General features: G+C 30.1%; 1 protein-coding gene across 1 annotated transcript; it reads right to left on the bottom strand.

The window, feature by feature from the left end:
• Positions 1 to 5,557: 5,557 nt before the first annotated feature.
• On the bottom strand, positions 5,558 to 17,449 carry LOC145188748 (dolichyl-diphosphooligosaccharide--protein glycosyltransferase subunit STT3A-like). Its single transcript, XM_080065223.2, has 14 exons — positions 17,087 to 17,449; positions 16,018 to 16,200; positions 15,438 to 15,632; positions 15,209 to 15,357; positions 14,985 to 15,095; positions 14,453 to 14,533; positions 14,194 to 14,352; positions 13,871 to 14,104; positions 13,670 to 13,762; positions 13,237 to 13,515; positions 12,869 to 13,088; positions 6,152 to 6,340; positions 5,975 to 6,024; positions 5,558 to 5,881 (listed from the first exon to the last, which is right to left on the bottom strand). Exons 1-14 carry the CDS (start codon positions 17,196 to 17,198, stop codon positions 5,786 to 5,788), a joined length of 2,151 nt encoding a protein of 716 aa, XP_079921349.2. The 5' UTR covers positions 17,199 to 17,449; the 3' UTR covers positions 5,558 to 5,785.
• Positions 17,450 to 17,506: the final 57 nt, after the last annotated feature.

Raw genomic sequence — 17,506 nt, 5'->3', positions numbered from 1 at the left:
ATTTATCGATAGCTTGAATTGGGTAATGGAAAATTTAGATTTATTCCACTTTCCAGAAAAATAAGACTCGTTCTACACCCTGCAAAAAGTGATGAAAACAATAGCATTTACTATATTGCTTTAATACTTTCGTTTGAAAAAATGTATTTTATTTGTCATACGAAACCCGATTAATAATTTCGCGGTCAGAAACAATTAATAATTAAACCCCCATCTTTACTTTAAATGTATGTAATATTACAACAAGTTTCGACGCTGAAACTCCAAATAAAAGTGTTATATTTTTGTATTTATAATTTTGATTTAAAAGCCTCAAGGAGTTCTTTAAAAAAAAATAGAATGCCGTAAAATGTATGAAGCAAAGTTTGAAAAAGAATACAACAAGAAATACTCACAAAAGTATAAATTAAAGACAGAAAAAAAAAACCAGTGGCAAGATTGAGATGGCTCTTTGAAAAAAGATGATATGTTTGATATTCTTGAAAAAAAAAAAAAGAGATTTTTATTTTCTTATTAAAGAATTTAAACCATATAACAACTCAGATTTTTTTAGAGAAAAAGATTTTTCATTGGTTACAAAACTGTTAATCTATGTCTAATAGTCATCAATGGTTGCTTTTTTTAGTTCTAGTAATTATCAATGGTTGTTTATTTAATTCTAACTGGAAAATATTTATCATTTTAATTAACACTATTCTAAAGAACAATAATAAATCTAAAAAATTTAAAGATACAAGAAAGTTCGAAAATGAACCAAAAAAGGGAAGTTAAATCTTCGAAAACTGCCAAGTTTTAAACGTATGCTAATAGGAAGCGAAAGAGTTTTAAACATGTTCAACAAATAATTCAAAAATTTGTCACCCTGAAAATAACATTGAATAAACAAGATCAAGTTTAGCTTACAATCGCTCATATTTAACATTTTAAAATTTAGCTGTGTTGAATCCGGGGTGGGGTGGTGTGGGGGTTAGTTTGCATAAACAAAGGAGGGAAGGGGGAGTTAATCAAGTAAGATTTTAACTGCTTTGTAAGCTTAGAGGCCATTTTTTCAAAATATTACAACTCGACATTTTTGTGGCGGAATACCTTCCATGGTTGAAAACTTTCTGTGTTGGAATACCTTTCTTTTTTTTTTTCTAGACCAGAGATTTTGGATTCTATACTTATCTTTAGTATAACTTTTAAAACAACTTTTTTAGCATTTGGTATTTATATTATAATGATCATTTTTGTCTTAATATAATAACATAATAATGTAAAATATAATATAATATATATATATATATATATAGTAGTGTAAGGCGAGTTTTATTATGTGATGTTAAAATGACAAAAAAAGTTATGCTTAAAAGTCATTTAGGGTGAAAAAATCGTTTTTGTTACTATATCAGCCTTTTAAAATAAATCAAACTTTCAAAAATTTATCAAAACAGAAATCTTTATGCATTTAAAGTAGCAATAGGCTTTGATATGACAAGTTTATATTATATACAAAATTTGTTTTTTTGAAAAATAAGCTTAAAAGGTTCAAAAATTGAAACTATAAGTCATAAGTTTAAAGTTCGGTTTTAAAATATCAAATATTTAAATATTCAATAATGTTATTCTTATTAATAAATAAAATATTTAATATATCATTTAATATTTGGTCGACATAAGTCTTGAACTTCAAATTTAAAGTCCTGAAACTTCAAGTTTTTCTTTCTGAACAAAGCAAGTGTTGAAAATGGCTTGTAACCGTCTTCTGTATTTTCAAATTGAAATTTCTGTATTTTCAAATGGAAATTTCTGTATTTTCAAATGGAAATTTCTGTATTTTCAAATTTTCTAAGTAAGAGTGTGTATTTTGATCATAGATGGTGTCTTTACACGAAGCGTATAAAATGAAAAATCTAAATAAAAGCTACTATCCGATTTAAAAATGATTTTTATATTACTAATTAACATATTTGTTGCGCATATTTGGGGGAAAGTCAAGGTGAGAATTCAGGAAAATTTTGCGGCAGTCGAGTTTGTAATATGCATTGAGTAAACTCTGAACAACATCAATGTATGCAGGAGATTTGTAGTTACCCTGGAAGTTCACGCACAACAAACTAAACCCCTTTTATGCAGTAAGTTCTACTAGTCTTCTCAAATTCTTCATATGACAGAGCTTATTTTATCTGGGGTCCAACTGATTTGGAAACATGGAAACCAGGTATTGAAAGCATTTTAAGTTGGTTTTAGACCAACTCATTGGCTAAAGGTGAAAATAAAAAGCGAGCTACACTCACTAGTCCTTTGAATTTCACTTTACCTCAAAAAGCCACTCACAAGCCACCTAGAAATCACATTGAGAGAGGAAGCAGCAGTGCTTTATAAATCCAATGTGCGCACCGATAGACAAGCTGATAACTTTAAGATCTTCACATGTTTTAGTTAGCTTTGCTCAATCAGACATACAACTGTTTCAAAGTCAAGTCTCTTATTATGTCTTGAGCGCTTTTTTGTTGTCTCTATTATCAAAAAAATTGTCTGGAACTGCCAACACATTTTATTTTCCGCTAGGTATACTCTCTTTTATCTCGATTTCATCTGGTATAGATTTGATTCTATCTTGTGGAGGTACATAACCTAGATATTTATTGTTATATACTAATCATAAGCACCACTTAAGTATCTTTCTGCTTCAATTGATGGTAATGGTAAAGGCTTTAAAGCACAGTGGAATTTTTAAAGCATTTTTGAACAGCCATTTGATTCTTTAATTGTAGCCATTTCTTTTTTTTATGCATGCCAAAACACTTAATTAAGTCTAATTCATTATCAAGTTGGAGGTTTAGCCTAAGTAATAGTCAATTATTTAGACGACTCTTTTTGTGTGTGTAAAGATTCTTTAATTTCAATATTGTAGGCTTTACATTCTACCGTATGATAATAAAAAAAAGATGTGAATTAGTGTCGTGTTACAATTGGATTTTCAAATTTTTTTGGTCTAAAATAGAATCTTTTTTGCTCAATCATACTGATTTGGTATCTCTAAACGTCTTAAGAGAACTGCAATTCAAATTATTCTTCTTTCAGAATTTTTTTCAAAACCTCTTTTAAAAAAAAAATTAGCACCAGCTTCAATAATTTTTAAACAAACTCCCAGATAATCAGTTGGTAGAATTTTTTTTTGCAGGTTCAATTTTAAGAAATCTTGAAATAATTTTAAGCATTGAATTTTATTATGTTCTTGTACCCAAAAGTAAAGCGAATTCTTTCCCAAACTCATTAAGACAACAATATCGAAGAAAATCATTTCTTAGAGGCAACCTTTTAAAAAAACCTTGCAATCATGCAAAGTTTTAGTATAATGGTTTTTATTCGATCAAACTCCTATAGCTTCTTCGTTAAGCGACAGCTTCTTCCTAATTGATAGAGGCTTGATAGTTGCTTTAATTATCATCATCATCGACTTCTTCAGTGTCCATTTCTAAATTGTCACTACAAAAACCTTTATCTTCTACTCGATCATTTGTTTTTTTTTATAGAGTACACCAACTACTGCCAATTGAATTCCCTGAGAAAAGCATAGTTGATAAGTTATTAGGAAAAACATCCCATTTTATTTTTTATTACTCTGGTTCTATTTGTAACCATTCCAAAAATATGATTATTAAGATTGAACTTAAAATTTAAGACCAACTACAGCTTTGATTTAGCCAACATTCCTCATCATTCCAAGGCATTGAACTGAATTAACAGAAAAGTGTAAGTTCAGGCACATCTTTTATTTCTATGGCCATTCAACCAGTGTCAATCAAAATCTATAATTATTCTCAATAATTTTTGACAACCATCTTTTTGTTAAGTTTTTCCTATATTCAAAAAACATTAAGTTATAGCTTGCCTTGATCATTAACATTAATGGAATTTTAAGACGTTGAGCAGCGCAATTTTTTTTTTTAATTTCAATACTTTTTAACAATCCATAAATGGAAATGAGATCAACAGCCATTCGAGACAAAACAATTTCAGAAGAATCATTCTGGAAAAAAAACTGGCAACAATGACATTTGACTTAGTATAAGAGCTTGAATTCGAACTTAAAGCTGATCCTGACGCTGAAGTGTAGCGAGAAACCCTCCTCCTCCCCCCGTCACTTTTTATTTTTACATTTTCTACCATTTTCTAAATGATAAAGTAATGTTGTTGCTGCTTGTTTTTCCTTGAAAGTTGATGGGACAATATTTGCTCTCAATATTTTCGTACCTTGTTGAAATTAATATGTTTCCAAATTTTAGATAATTTTTTTCTTTGAAGGCTTCACCCATTCACTTTGCATTTTTTTTTTTTTAAATATTACTAGAGACGAATACAAAATAAAACAAGATAAGTAAAAAAAATATATATTAGACCAAACTACTAGAAATAAATCGAAAACGAAAAACAATTTTTCTGAGATGGCCAGCAACGCATTTAACAAAGTCCATTGAAGTCAGCAAATATGGTAAGTCAAAGCTGAGAAATCATCAAAATATAAAACAAATAAACAGTAATATTTTATTCTTAGGATAACTGTATCCAATATTGAAAATCGGACAACTTTTTGTACAATTTTTTGAAAAATATCAATTTTCTGTTTGTTTAATTTGGCAAAAAAAAATCACTTGATTTTAAGTAATGTAAATTTACTAAAGTACTTGAGTTGTTTAAACACTTATCTAAAACAGTTGTATACCCAGGTTTTTCAATGGTGACAAAAAAGTGTAATCTTACGCAGCAGCCAATTTTATATCAGTTCTTTTTTTGTCATACTTGTGATAGAAATTACATACGGAACGTTCGTAATAATCTACATTTCGTAGCAATAAGAGAAAGAATAATATATAACCGATTTGATTCTTATCTTATTATTATTTGATTGTATCTTAAAGGGCTACGAAGCATTATCAAACTCCCCCCATTAACCCGCCCTCTTTTCGCTTTTTCTTTGTCTTAGCTCTTCCGCAAATCAAGTTTTATTTCTTCCGTAGATCAAAGTTAATTATTTTATCACTGAATGATTAACTCTGATTGATATTACAGACTTTGTTATGGTGTTACAGAATTAACAAAAGAATTTCAGATTTTTCCTACTTATTAAACGTTACCTGTTTCTGTTTGAACAAATTTGTAGTGCTACAGAGTTATAATCTGCGTCGTCGCCAACTTCTAAATTTTGATAAAACCTTGTTTTTTTTAAAGCTCGTCTCGATGTAGTAAATTTTTTACACGTATTAATTTCAACAACTTGCATGGTATTAAATTATGAATGATTCCTGATGTTTGGTTTTAATTTTTTTGACAAAGCTTCATTCTTAATGTTAATTTAACAGCGCTGGGTGTCAAAATGGTAAGAAGTTGACGATCCGGGCATTTAGTTGGTATATGGAAAGTTTAAAGATGAAAGGTGAAAAGTTTAAAAAAAAAGAAGACGTTAATACCCCAACCCAACCCACATATACACATACGCACGCACACGTTGATGAGGATATAACAGATAATTAAATCGATACGATGACACTATTTGGCAAAAAAATCTTGCAAGTAAAGTTTTAATCGATTTTTTTTTTCTTCTGAAAATTCCATATAAAGCTACAACTAATTAATGTGGCCAAACAAAGTGAATCATTAGTTGTAAAGTTGACGAATAACATTTTAACAAGAAACACCTGCATCAAAAAGTTACGATAAATTCTCCATTACCAAGTATAAAAGCAACCATTGAAATTTAGAATTTTTTCTTTCTTCCTAATAAAAAAAATTTCTATGGCCACTATGAGCCTCTGTTTTCTAAATCCTTCACCTTATAAATTCTGACCAACCAATGTTCAGTTGTATATGCTTCCTCGAGAACGTCAAGTTCAAAATTCTATTAAAAAAAAAAAAAATTAGAATTCTTAAAATAACTTAGATATTACAAGGTTGATAAACGAAGAGAAAGAATTTGAATGTTTATACATACCTTATTGCCAATTTCCGCATTTCGTACACGGTCATAGCCAGAAGGCTTGCCTATAATTAAAACATGTAAATAAATATAAATAGAATAATTAACGTTTAAAATATTATTTTTAACTTATGTAAAATAACTACCGTTAATTAAATACTAAAAGAAAAAATCATAAAAATATTTGATTACCTTGTTCAGTATAAACATCACCGAAACGATAAAAGCACATCTTGTACATGAGACAGTTAAGTAATGTCGGCGATCCCTCTTTATCAACACGAAACTCACCAGCTGGAGTGTAGTAATCATGCTCTTTAATATGTCTACCTGTGTCAGTACTGCCACCAATACGTACCATCCAAAGAAATTTATTAATATCTAAACATTAAGTGATTGTTGCATGCTATAATGCTAAATATTCAGCGATTGTTGCATGCTATAATGCTAAATATTCAGTGATTGTTGCATGCTTTAATGTCTAAGGGTGGAATGCAAGAACCGAACTTCAAATTTGAAGTCGAACTTCAAACCTAAAGTGCGACTTGAGCGAATGCACAAAGCGAACTTCAACTCAAGTCAGACTTGAAAACCGCTAAAAATAGACCTTTTTCAAGTCTGACTTCAAACCAGACTTGAGAGAGCAAAAATTCCTTCCGAATGCAAGAACCCAACTTGAAATTTCAAGTCAGACTTCAAATCTCAAGTCTGACTTGAACGGAATGCAAGAAGCGAACTTGAACTGAAGTCAGACTTGAAAAACGAGAATTTTTGAATTTTCAAGTCATTTTTTCAAGTCTGCTCCAGACCAATCTTGAAACCAAACTTGAAAAAAAAAAACAGACCGCCATTATCATTTTGCTGATGCGTAACAAAACTTTACTATTACTATATAACTTATTACAACCTTTGCAAGTATGAAAATGAGTTTTTAACAAGCAAAAGTAGTTACTTGGGCATATTCACCTAATTAATTTAGAAGGTTACATTGTGAAAGTATATTTTTAAATGAATTCATTACAGAAAACTGAATATTAACATTGCGAAAACGTGTGTCTTTTAAAACATCCTGTAACTCGTATGTAATGATTCAACATGTCATATTTTGATGCCATTAGAAATGTTTATTAGCTTTTTGAAATGTCGAACATCCTAGCATTATAAAAGGCTGTTGATTAAGGCACATTTTTGTGATACAGTATAAAAGTAAATTCCATTTAGTAATAAATAGTTGCAGTTATACAAAGAGGTGATACGTGTAAAAGGAGTAAAAGAGAGTTCATGAGAAGTAGTTACAATTACATGAAGTATTAAAAAAACTTTTTTTTAAATGTTCAAAAATGAATCGGTATGAGCTGAATTTTAGAAGAAGAAGAAAAAATAAGCCAAGTCACATACCAAGGTTTATTATTGACAGAGCTAATCCTTTAGAAGTTTACCACGGTATAGAATTTAAAAGGTGCTACAGATTTTCCAATAAAAACCTTTTTAATATTAGCTAATGACATTATTAACAACAATGTTAACAATCGAGGGTGCCCTCTTTCAACTGTACAACAACTGGCTATTGCATTTCGGTTTTATGCTACTGGTTCATTCCAAGTGAGTAGATATTCAAGAAATGGTATCAGAAAATGGCACCTTCTTATTGTAGATTTTACATTACGTTTTTAAATAACAACATTTTATACCAACAAATGATTATAACAATAAATAAACTCTTTTAGAGAATAATAGGAGATTTGGAAGAGCTGAAACTCAACTGTTTGTCCAGTGGTTTAGAACATTTCAATTCAAATGGCTAACAAAAGATATCAGTACATAAAGTTTCCAACAGAAGCTGATTTTTTGATAATTTAGCAAAAGTGCTTATAAGTTTTCATGGATATCTGATTTTGCTATTTCATACAAACTTCAAACTTTTCTTAGATAAAGAAAATATTTATATTTATCAACCATTATTTAGATTTTACCAAATTCAAGGATTCCCAGGATGTATAGAAGCAATTAATGAACACATATTCCTATAATAATTCCTTGTGGAGAAAGTGCAGAAATTTATCGAAACAAAAAGGGATTTTTTTTTTGAATTGCCAGGTCATTGCAGGTGCTTCATATGAAATTTTATCTGCTTGTGTTCAATGGCCTGGAATTGTTCAGGATTCATTTGTTTTTGCTAACTCAGCTATTAAACAAGTTTTAGAAGCTCGCCAACATGTTCATGTTTTAGGTGATTCTGGCTATCCTTATAAACAATATTTAATGACAACTTTTTCTAACCCAAAAATGAAAATGAAATCAGATACAATTACAACATGAGAAGTACACCCATGTTGAATGTTGTTGTTGAATATTGTTTTGGTATATCAAAAAAAAACAATACCCTTGTCTTAACATTCCCTTAGGAACAAAACTGCAAAATTCCATAGCTATAATAATACCCTGTTTTGTGCTTCACAACATTGCCCTTCTACAAAATGATTATTGTGGAGGCAATGAAATACAAAATAGCAATGAAGAATGTGGTGCTAAAGCATTCACTAAAGATATTTTTGCAGAAACAAAGCAAAAGTCAAATTTCAGACTTATTTTTTTTAAAAAAAATTTGTGTCTGATAATGGATAAAGGGTCTAATAACAAAAACATTATTTTCAAATATTTATACTACATATTATTTCAAAAGAATTACATTTTATATTTCAAAATAGTATTATATATGAAAAAAACAATTTCACTAAAAAATAAAGTGATAAATTAAAACATTCCAAAAGCAATTTGGATCTGATATTGTTAGAAAATAATAATCCTCACATAGAATAATTCTGTTGTGTTGCTTTTTTAAAACTTTGTGAAAATTTTAACTGTGAAAATTTTCACAAAGTTTTGTTTGTATTGTTGCTTTTTCTGGAGAGAGTTTTTTTTATATCATCTATTTCTATTTGTTTTTGCATTAGTTCTTTATCAAGATCATGAATTTCATTATATTGCTTTTTTGTATTTTTTTTTATTAAGAGATTTTTGTTTAACGTTAAACTTTGTTCTTTTTCATGTGTTAATGAGCAAGATGCTATCAATGGTTTTTAAAAGTTTTCTTTTCTGTTTCTATAAGTGGCCCAATAATTTCAGAAGACCTGTCTCCATATGTGATCTCTATTGACTTACATATGTAAATGGTATACTTACATATGTTAATGGTATATATATGTGTAGGTATATATATATATATATATATATATATATATATATATATATATATATATATATATATATATATATATATATATATATATATATATACACTAGGGATATGACTTTTTTGCAACCTACTAGGCCTGTATCGTAATTCAATGAACTTTTATGTAAAAAGAACGAATAGATGTTTCATTTTGACATATTTTGAAAAAAGGTCACCCCAAAACCAAAAATCGAATTTTCAATAGGTACACTTTTGTACAGTAAATGAATATTAAAGGCTGAAGATGTTGTAAGAGTCATACTCCTGTTGTTATTTTATTTATTTATGCAACATGTACTGTGATATAACAAAAAACATTATGTGATATATAATTATACATGTATTACAAAATTAACAGTATCAAAGCGTCTAGTACAACAATATACATAACTGTCTGTGTCTATAGGCCTACTGTGTTTAGTACAGGGGTCACATGATGCTCACGTCTCATAAAGAGTCTAGCGCTTATTACTTAGAATGAATCGAAGTTGCAGTTTGTCTTTCTTTCTGCAGGAAGCATACAGGTCTTGCATCACCTTGATTGCACGTTCAGCTATCTGATTACTTCGTGGTATGTCGATGACGGATGGCTCTTTCTTCCAGTGATTTTTGAATGACTGCAATGCCTTTTTGTAAGGCTTCAATACATCAGATAAATTCTTGAAGTCATTGTCATTGTACTTTTGACTACTAAACCAATGTTCTGCCCACTCATATGAAATGAACCTGCAAACCTTCTCCAAATTCTTTCTCGCTTCAGGCATAAGAATGAACGCCAGAATGGCGAGAATGGCTCTTGAGTTCCATCTGGCATTGCTCATATTAGGAATGTTCTGAAAGTGAATCAGAGGGAAGTTTCTTTGTTCTTCATAGAACCTAAACACTCTTGTTAAATGGTACAAAAACTTCATATCGTCTCTCCACCCTGATTTATCAAGAATTTCTACAGTTCCATTCACAAACTTATCCTTCAGTTCATCATACTTATTCAACAGTTCAGACACAAATGGGTATTCAATGTTTGGAGATTTGGTATCACCCCCAAGTTCTTCGTCCATCACTAGACGGAGAATCCTGTCTAGTACGTGATGCTGACAACCGATAAATTGTGGTATTGTGACACCCTTTAATTTAAACATACGTTGCAACTTCACAACAACTCCATTTCTCTTCCCAGTATTGACGTTTGTTGTATCAGTAATGATCATCTTAATTGAATTCCACAAATTGTATTCATCAATAAGTTTGGCAATTTTTTCAGCAACAGTTTCAGCTTTGCCATCTTTTAAACGCAGTGCATCAAGTTTCACGTCAGTTCTTTCATTCTGAAGTACAACTACCTGATATTCCTTATCATCTATTCGTTTGCCGTCAAAGTGTAAGGACCACTGTTCCATTTTAAGTTGTTGTATCATTTCTTTTTTTAATTTACCTGCCTCTTTGAATGTGGACTTGTAAATTGCTGATTGACTTGGAGTTGGAATACCAATACCTTATTGTGATAATACATTGCATATTTTAGCAGCTTTCTTTGTGGAAACTCCACTTGATGTAACCATACTTACAGCAAATTTACTTTTGTAGTGCTTTCTAGTTTTTTTCTGAGTGTCCTCATCATCGTCTTTATCACCGTCGTCGTCTTCATCATCTTCACTCTTACTTTTGCAGTTTTCAGATTCAGTACCACTGTCTGTGGTAGACAGGACTTGTGATGTGGAAGGTATTGCTGTTCCAGACTGGACTTTCCTTCTCTTGGAAGGGTGAATGGTTTCTTTACTTGCCACTTGTCCTGTTGAGTACCCCACCTGTCCTTTACTTTCTTTTTGTAGGTGGTATAGACGTTTATCTTCCGAGGATAACCACTGGCCATTCACTTTCGTGATGTCAAATAATGCATTGAGAACATCATATTTTCCACGCTTGACACATTCATCATAGACCTTCAGCACCTTCATAAGCTTTGCTCTTATCAATTGATCAGACACATGTGGAAAATTCAGTTTATTGTCCCACAATTTTGTAATTTCCTTAGAAATTTGGTCTATTCGTTCTTTTCTTCCTTTAACATATGCTCCGAGAAACTGGTATCTTCCTACGATCTGCAATTGAAGTGGTATTCTGGATTTTTCATCGAGTGAATGTTCTTCTACAGCCACGCTTCCTCTTCTTCTGTGTGACTCTTGAAATCTCACCAAATTTTTAGTCCAAGTCTTCTTGTTCTTTGTTACTGTGGTATGACTTTTCTTGTGAGACATCATATAATATTGTTACAACTTTACGGATAGCTGAGCGTAAATATCCGTTTAATAAAGTCGTTTAATTAATAAAATACTTTAACTGTATAGTAATCCAATTATAGTTCGATAATCCAGTCAATGTTGATAACAGTTCGATAATCCAGTCCGTATCCTAACGATAATGCTACAACTACTTATACTTCGTACACTTACAGCGTCTTTAGTTCGCTACAGTAGTTCCTTATTAGCTCAGTTACACGCAGAGTACTTCATAGAACTATTCACATTATCAACACTGAGCTCACATTAGCAACACTGAGAATTAAGCTGAGAATTAAGCTTAAGATTAAAACATCGGTCAAAAATGAATGTATAAAAATGGTAAATCAAATTTTTATTTTGGGGGTGACCTTTTTTTGTTGCAGAAAGCTATTTGGGCCTTTTTTCATGATTTTAAGTAAAAGTTCATCGATTTATGATACAGGAAACATTTTATTTGAAAAAAAATTAAAAAGTCATATCCCTAATATACACACACACACACACATAGTATTATGTAGTATTAGTATTGAGAAAACTAATTTTGTTTAAAGTAACTTTCTCAGTATTTTTTTAAAAAAAACCATTATTTTCATTAAAGTATTAGTAAAAAGATAAATAAAAATACATTGTAGTATAGTATCATCCCCAAAAAGCGTCAAAATAAGATTCTGCATTTTCTAGAACATTTCCATGTATTTTAATTCAAATGGAATCTGTTAAAATGGAGAAATCAAGAGAAATTGTCTTGATCACTTAAGTGGTACATATGACCAACCGTTGTTTACCAACAACTTAGGATTTGGAACTGAAAGTGCCAAGATGAATTTGTTTTTCTGATGAAAAATACATAGCAAGAACTTTTTTTTTTTTTACTGTTATTAACTTTTTATTTAATCGTATACTATACAAATATTATTACATGGAATTTGTTTCAGTAAAAGGTTTTTCCCGTAAAAAAAATCCATTACCGCTATTGGTTGCGAAGTGCATTTTCCGATAAACGCCCTAAATTCAACGCCTCGACTATTTTTCAAGTTCGACTTTCTCAAGCACGAACTTGAAATTTTCAAGTCTCGTTTACGCATTCGCTCAAGTCAATTTTTCAAGTCTGACTTGACAAAGTCGAACTTGAGATTTCAAGTCGAACTTGACTCAAGTTTGGTTCTTGCATTCCACCCTAAATATTCAGTGATTGTTGCATGCTATAATTTCTAAATATTCAGTGATTGTTGCATGCTATAATGTCTAAATATTCAGTGATTGTTGCATGCTAAAATGCTATATATTCAGTGATTGTTGTAGTTGTTTTTAACTTTAAAATTATTATTAAGGATTTTACTTGTTTTTTTATCTTAAAAGGTTTTTCATTCAAAACAAATAAACGTGAAATCTTACCATCAGATGCATATCCTGTCAGACCACCAAATATTACAAGAACATAATCCACATCTAACTCTCTCATTATTACATAAGCTTTATCTTCAGGGGATGCCATTGCCTGACCAACTCTTGAAATATGCGTATTATTCCATGTATTATTATCAACAAGTATAGTGCGGTTTGCCATGGCTGTAATCTGATAGCCATAATCCCACCATGACATTACCTTAGCATCCTGGTTGAACAAAACCACAGTTTTATACAGACTGGAGAGAGACAGTTTAAAATGCAGAGAATCTGGCAGAATTTCAGTGACACAGAACACAGAAAGTAGCTCAATTGAGAGAGAAAAAGAAAAAAAAAAAAAAAAATTAAACAACAACCTCTGGAGTGTTTTGCTTCAACCAGTAGTAAGCTTCTCTAAAATCATCAAAGATAACTCTAGAGCCATCATTTTGCTTTGCTGATAAAACAATAGAAGGTGAAGAATAAGCTTCTGAAGTAACCCATGTACAATGGAATACATATGTTACAAGGAAAAAAGTCATAAGTATAACCATGAATGTTGCAACTTCATTTTTGATAGGGTAAGAAGGATCTTGCTGTTTAGCTTTACGATGAGATACTTTAGTAGTTGGCTGAGCAACAGTTACCTCTAAGTTCTATAGGCAATAAATTAAATAATAAAGCTAAAATATTTAGAAACATGTATTCAGGTAAAGTACACAATGCTAGAAACCAATAGACATCAATAAAAAAAAACCAATATCAATAAAAAAAAACAACTCAAAGACTCAGATAAACATTAACAATTACCTTCATGTAGGTGACAAGAACTGAAGAAATACCAATACCAGATAGAATACAAGCTACAGGTGCTAAAACTAACATTAGACGTACCATTACACCCTAATGTAAAAGTGAATACATAAATAATATTTTTAAATATAAAACTTTTATAATTAAAGGTTTTGTAGAAAGAAATTAAGTCAAGAAAATAAAACACCAAAGGCTTACAGAAAAATAGATGCTGGTAACACCATATATTACAATAAAAATGTTTGCATCTGTGAGCTTTGCAAAGCAGTAATAAAGACCAACTGGAAACATGAACATAAGTAACTGGAGGTCAAAATAAAAGGATGACCACGTTGTAGGCTGATGTTCTGATACTGAAGCAATAATTGGAATGTTGTTTTTAGCATAAGAAGGATCAAGCAATGAATAAAAACGACCTGTCCATGGTGCTACCTAAAAATGATCATTAAAAATCCAAAATTCAAAATACTAATATTTCAATAGTTACTTCGAATTTTAACTTAATTAAAAAAGCTACTAACTTTTCCAGTTACAGTTAAGATAGCACCAACTGATGCTGCAACACTGGCAGCAATAATGACCAGTGATTTAAACAAAATTTCAAAATGACTTGGGTTTAGTCTGTATCTTAAATAATCCACAAAAGCGTGTATTTGGCATAAACCAAAGATGCCCAGTGCCTAAAATTGAATGCCATTCAAATTAAAATATTTAACAAGTCTAGAGTAGAAAATCTTTAAACATTTAGTAAAAAAAAAAAAAAGATTTAAAAAAACTCACAGCCATATGCTCACTAGTTTGCACAGGTTGAAAGCCAACAAAAGAGATTTGCATTGACAAAATTGTGCCCAAGCAATACACCTTAAAATCGGAAGTGTAATGATTAATTAATTAAGTAATTGAAAAACTCCCCCTTGCAAATTACTTGCAGTTTTGCATACTGTTTAATTATGTCATTGGAAAACATTAGTGTCAAGATAGAAGTATACATATGGTATGCTACAGCATTTCATAAAGCCATTTGATCAAAAAAAAAAAAAAAAAAGATTTATTTTTTAATAATTTTCTATCACAATATAAAATTATAAAATGATTCAAGCTGATGACATAAAACTTGGTCATTCAAAACTTGTGCAGTTAAGTTAAAAAATATTGAGTCTTTTCTTAATTTAAGTCAAAAACATCTAGTCAAATTAAAAAATAAATCTGACAAGCATGAAAATTCTTAACAAAGATGGCAATCATTTTAGATCAGTAAAAAAAATATATAATTCCAAAAAACTTGAAAAGTTAACTCTAAAAATACACTCACAGTAGAATAAGCAACATAAATCCTGTGACTAAATCTTCCAGTAACAATCAATGCAAACACATGCATTGGTATCAAGTTAATAAGGAACACATAACCTCCCCATGATGAAACCTAAGCAATTATATTAAAAACTGATAAAATTAAGATAAATCTAAATAAGTAAAATACAATCTCGACAAGCTTTAGTTTATAAACTCAGAAACAAAACTGGATCAAAAACACACCATGTAAAAATAAGCTAATGAGCATAATGTGGACCAAAAGAGAGAACCAGTTTTGACAGATTTCACCCAAAAATAGTATGTCAGAAGCATGCAAAAAATGGCAATTCCCTCGTTATCATAGGAACCAGCCACAGACCGAGAAATGTAACCTTAAAAAAAAAAGTAATGTAAAATAAATCTATGGAAAGCTAAAAAAAAGAGCAATATTAAGAGATTTGGGGATATTTACCAGGCACAATTGCAATCATGGAAGCAGCTATGAGACCAGCACCAGCATCTTTTAACTCTTTTGTCAAAAGAAAGGTCACAAGAACAGTAAATGAAGAAAACAATGGAGCTAGGAATACACAAACATTGCGAATCTCAATTGTAACATGGAAGAAATGCATTATGTGATAGAGGGCAGCAGAAGTCACCATCAAACCTAAATGATCAGCAAAATATTTACTAGAAAATAAAAAACAAACAGATATATTCATAATGTAAGATACCATTGTATCTTTTTTTTAAATTTCATCATTTTTAATACTGGTATATTTTCACAATATAGTTCAAGCTAAAAATTCAATTTTTACAAAAGCTAGAAAACTTAATTTATCTTTACAGATTTATATAGAAGTTTATACTTTATTGTTAAAACTTTACCATTCATAATTAGCAACAACAGCAAAAAACAAATCCAATGCTTTATATATAATTTTTTTTAAATTACGTTTTTAAGATCTGATTTGTAAATAAAAACATTTAATCAGAAAACAGGCCTAAAAATTTAATAAAGGATGAAAATGATAATTAAGTTTTGTTTCTACCAGGGTAAATGGTTCCTCCAATAATTCTTCCTAGAGGATACCATGCTCGATCATCAAACCAGTTGTGAAACTCATAAAAACCTTCTTCAGTTAAAAAGCGTGTAGTGCGATAATTAAAATATGGATCAAACTCATGAATTACACTTTCAAATCGAAGTACAGAGAATAAACGAGTTGAGAAAGCTGAAATATGAAAAATATTGTTATAAAGTAACATAAAACTAAATTTAATCAGTATGTTTAAACCCTGTCTGCCAAGCACTTGTATATCTTTGGATATAACTCTATGCAATCATGCCTATGATTGTTTTTAGTATAAATATTTTTTAAAGCAAAAAATAACTTTTGTTTCTACTACTAATAAACAGCAATACTTTACTGCAAGTTACATATAATAATATTAGAAGTTATAATACAATAATATTAGAAAAAAATTTGCAACTTAGGAGCTATACTATAACAGTTATTGAAATTCTAATTAAAGTAAAGAGTTACCATGTATGCGGATCTAAGGATTGGCCTTTGTGGCAATGGCCACATAGTTTAAATTTAACGGCAGCCATGTTAGTTTTGGGTTTTTTCGCTTAAGGAATATCCCTAAAAATTTAAATTTGTCTGCCATAATTTACAGATTTTGGCTATAGAGATTCCTGCTATGGCCACAACTGTTCTTATTATACATTACCGACGTTTTATTCAATCAATAAATCCTGTAAAAAAATATTAAAATATTGATCTTTTATCAAAATTTCAAACGTGAAAATAAAATTTGGCCACACAGTTACAAATTCCTGGATCCGCGTCTTCATGTAGTAATTATAAAACTAAAAAAATAATTATATACTACTTCAGGGTAATGACAGGAGATTATAGGGCATTATTGACTAAATAGCAAACTTTTTAAATAGTTAAAAGAAACAGACAACTGTTTTCTTGCAATCATTATAAGCCCTTAAAATAAAAATAAAAAAGTAATATTGAAAACATACAGCTTAAATATTTTAAGAACAGATCTGTTTATTTAAGTTTGTATAATAATAGTAGGTTTTTATAAAATAGTATGACTCACAAAGAATTGCAGCAATAGACAAAATAAGTAACTTTAGAAGAGTAGTTTGTCTTTCATAAGAAATTTTGGGAAGAAAGGATACCAGCTTCATACCACCTTCTTGAGACTTCATACTTATCTAAACTATATGTAGTAAAATAGAGTTGATATTTTATTTAAATATCTTAGTGTTTAATATTCACTATTTATGTTGAGCTCCCATTACAATAGTGAAGTCCAGTGTCGTGTCACTTTCTAAACCTGTGGTTGCAAATCCAAAAGATAATTGAACAGTTACTTAAACTGTATTAATTATTGCCGGTGTGACCACTGTATATGTTATTAAGCACGCTTTTTAATCTTGGCTTGTAAACTGGAAAAGTTACAAAATCTTTAACCTATTAAAACTATATTTCGGTTTGATGCGCTCTAGTACACAAA

The sequence above is a fragment of the Hydra viridissima genome, unplaced genomic scaffold (assembly GCF_058129835.1).
Source record: "Hydra viridissima isolate aposymbiotic clone 2 unplaced genomic scaffold, HvirCarnegie_v1 scaffold_5, whole genome shotgun sequence".
Classification (NCBI taxonomy): domain Eukaryota; kingdom Metazoa; phylum Cnidaria; class Hydrozoa; order Anthoathecata; family Hydridae; genus Hydra; species Hydra viridissima.
The sequence above is the reverse complement of the archived record's forward strand: the minus strand, read 5'-3'. Positions and strand labels throughout refer to the sequence as shown.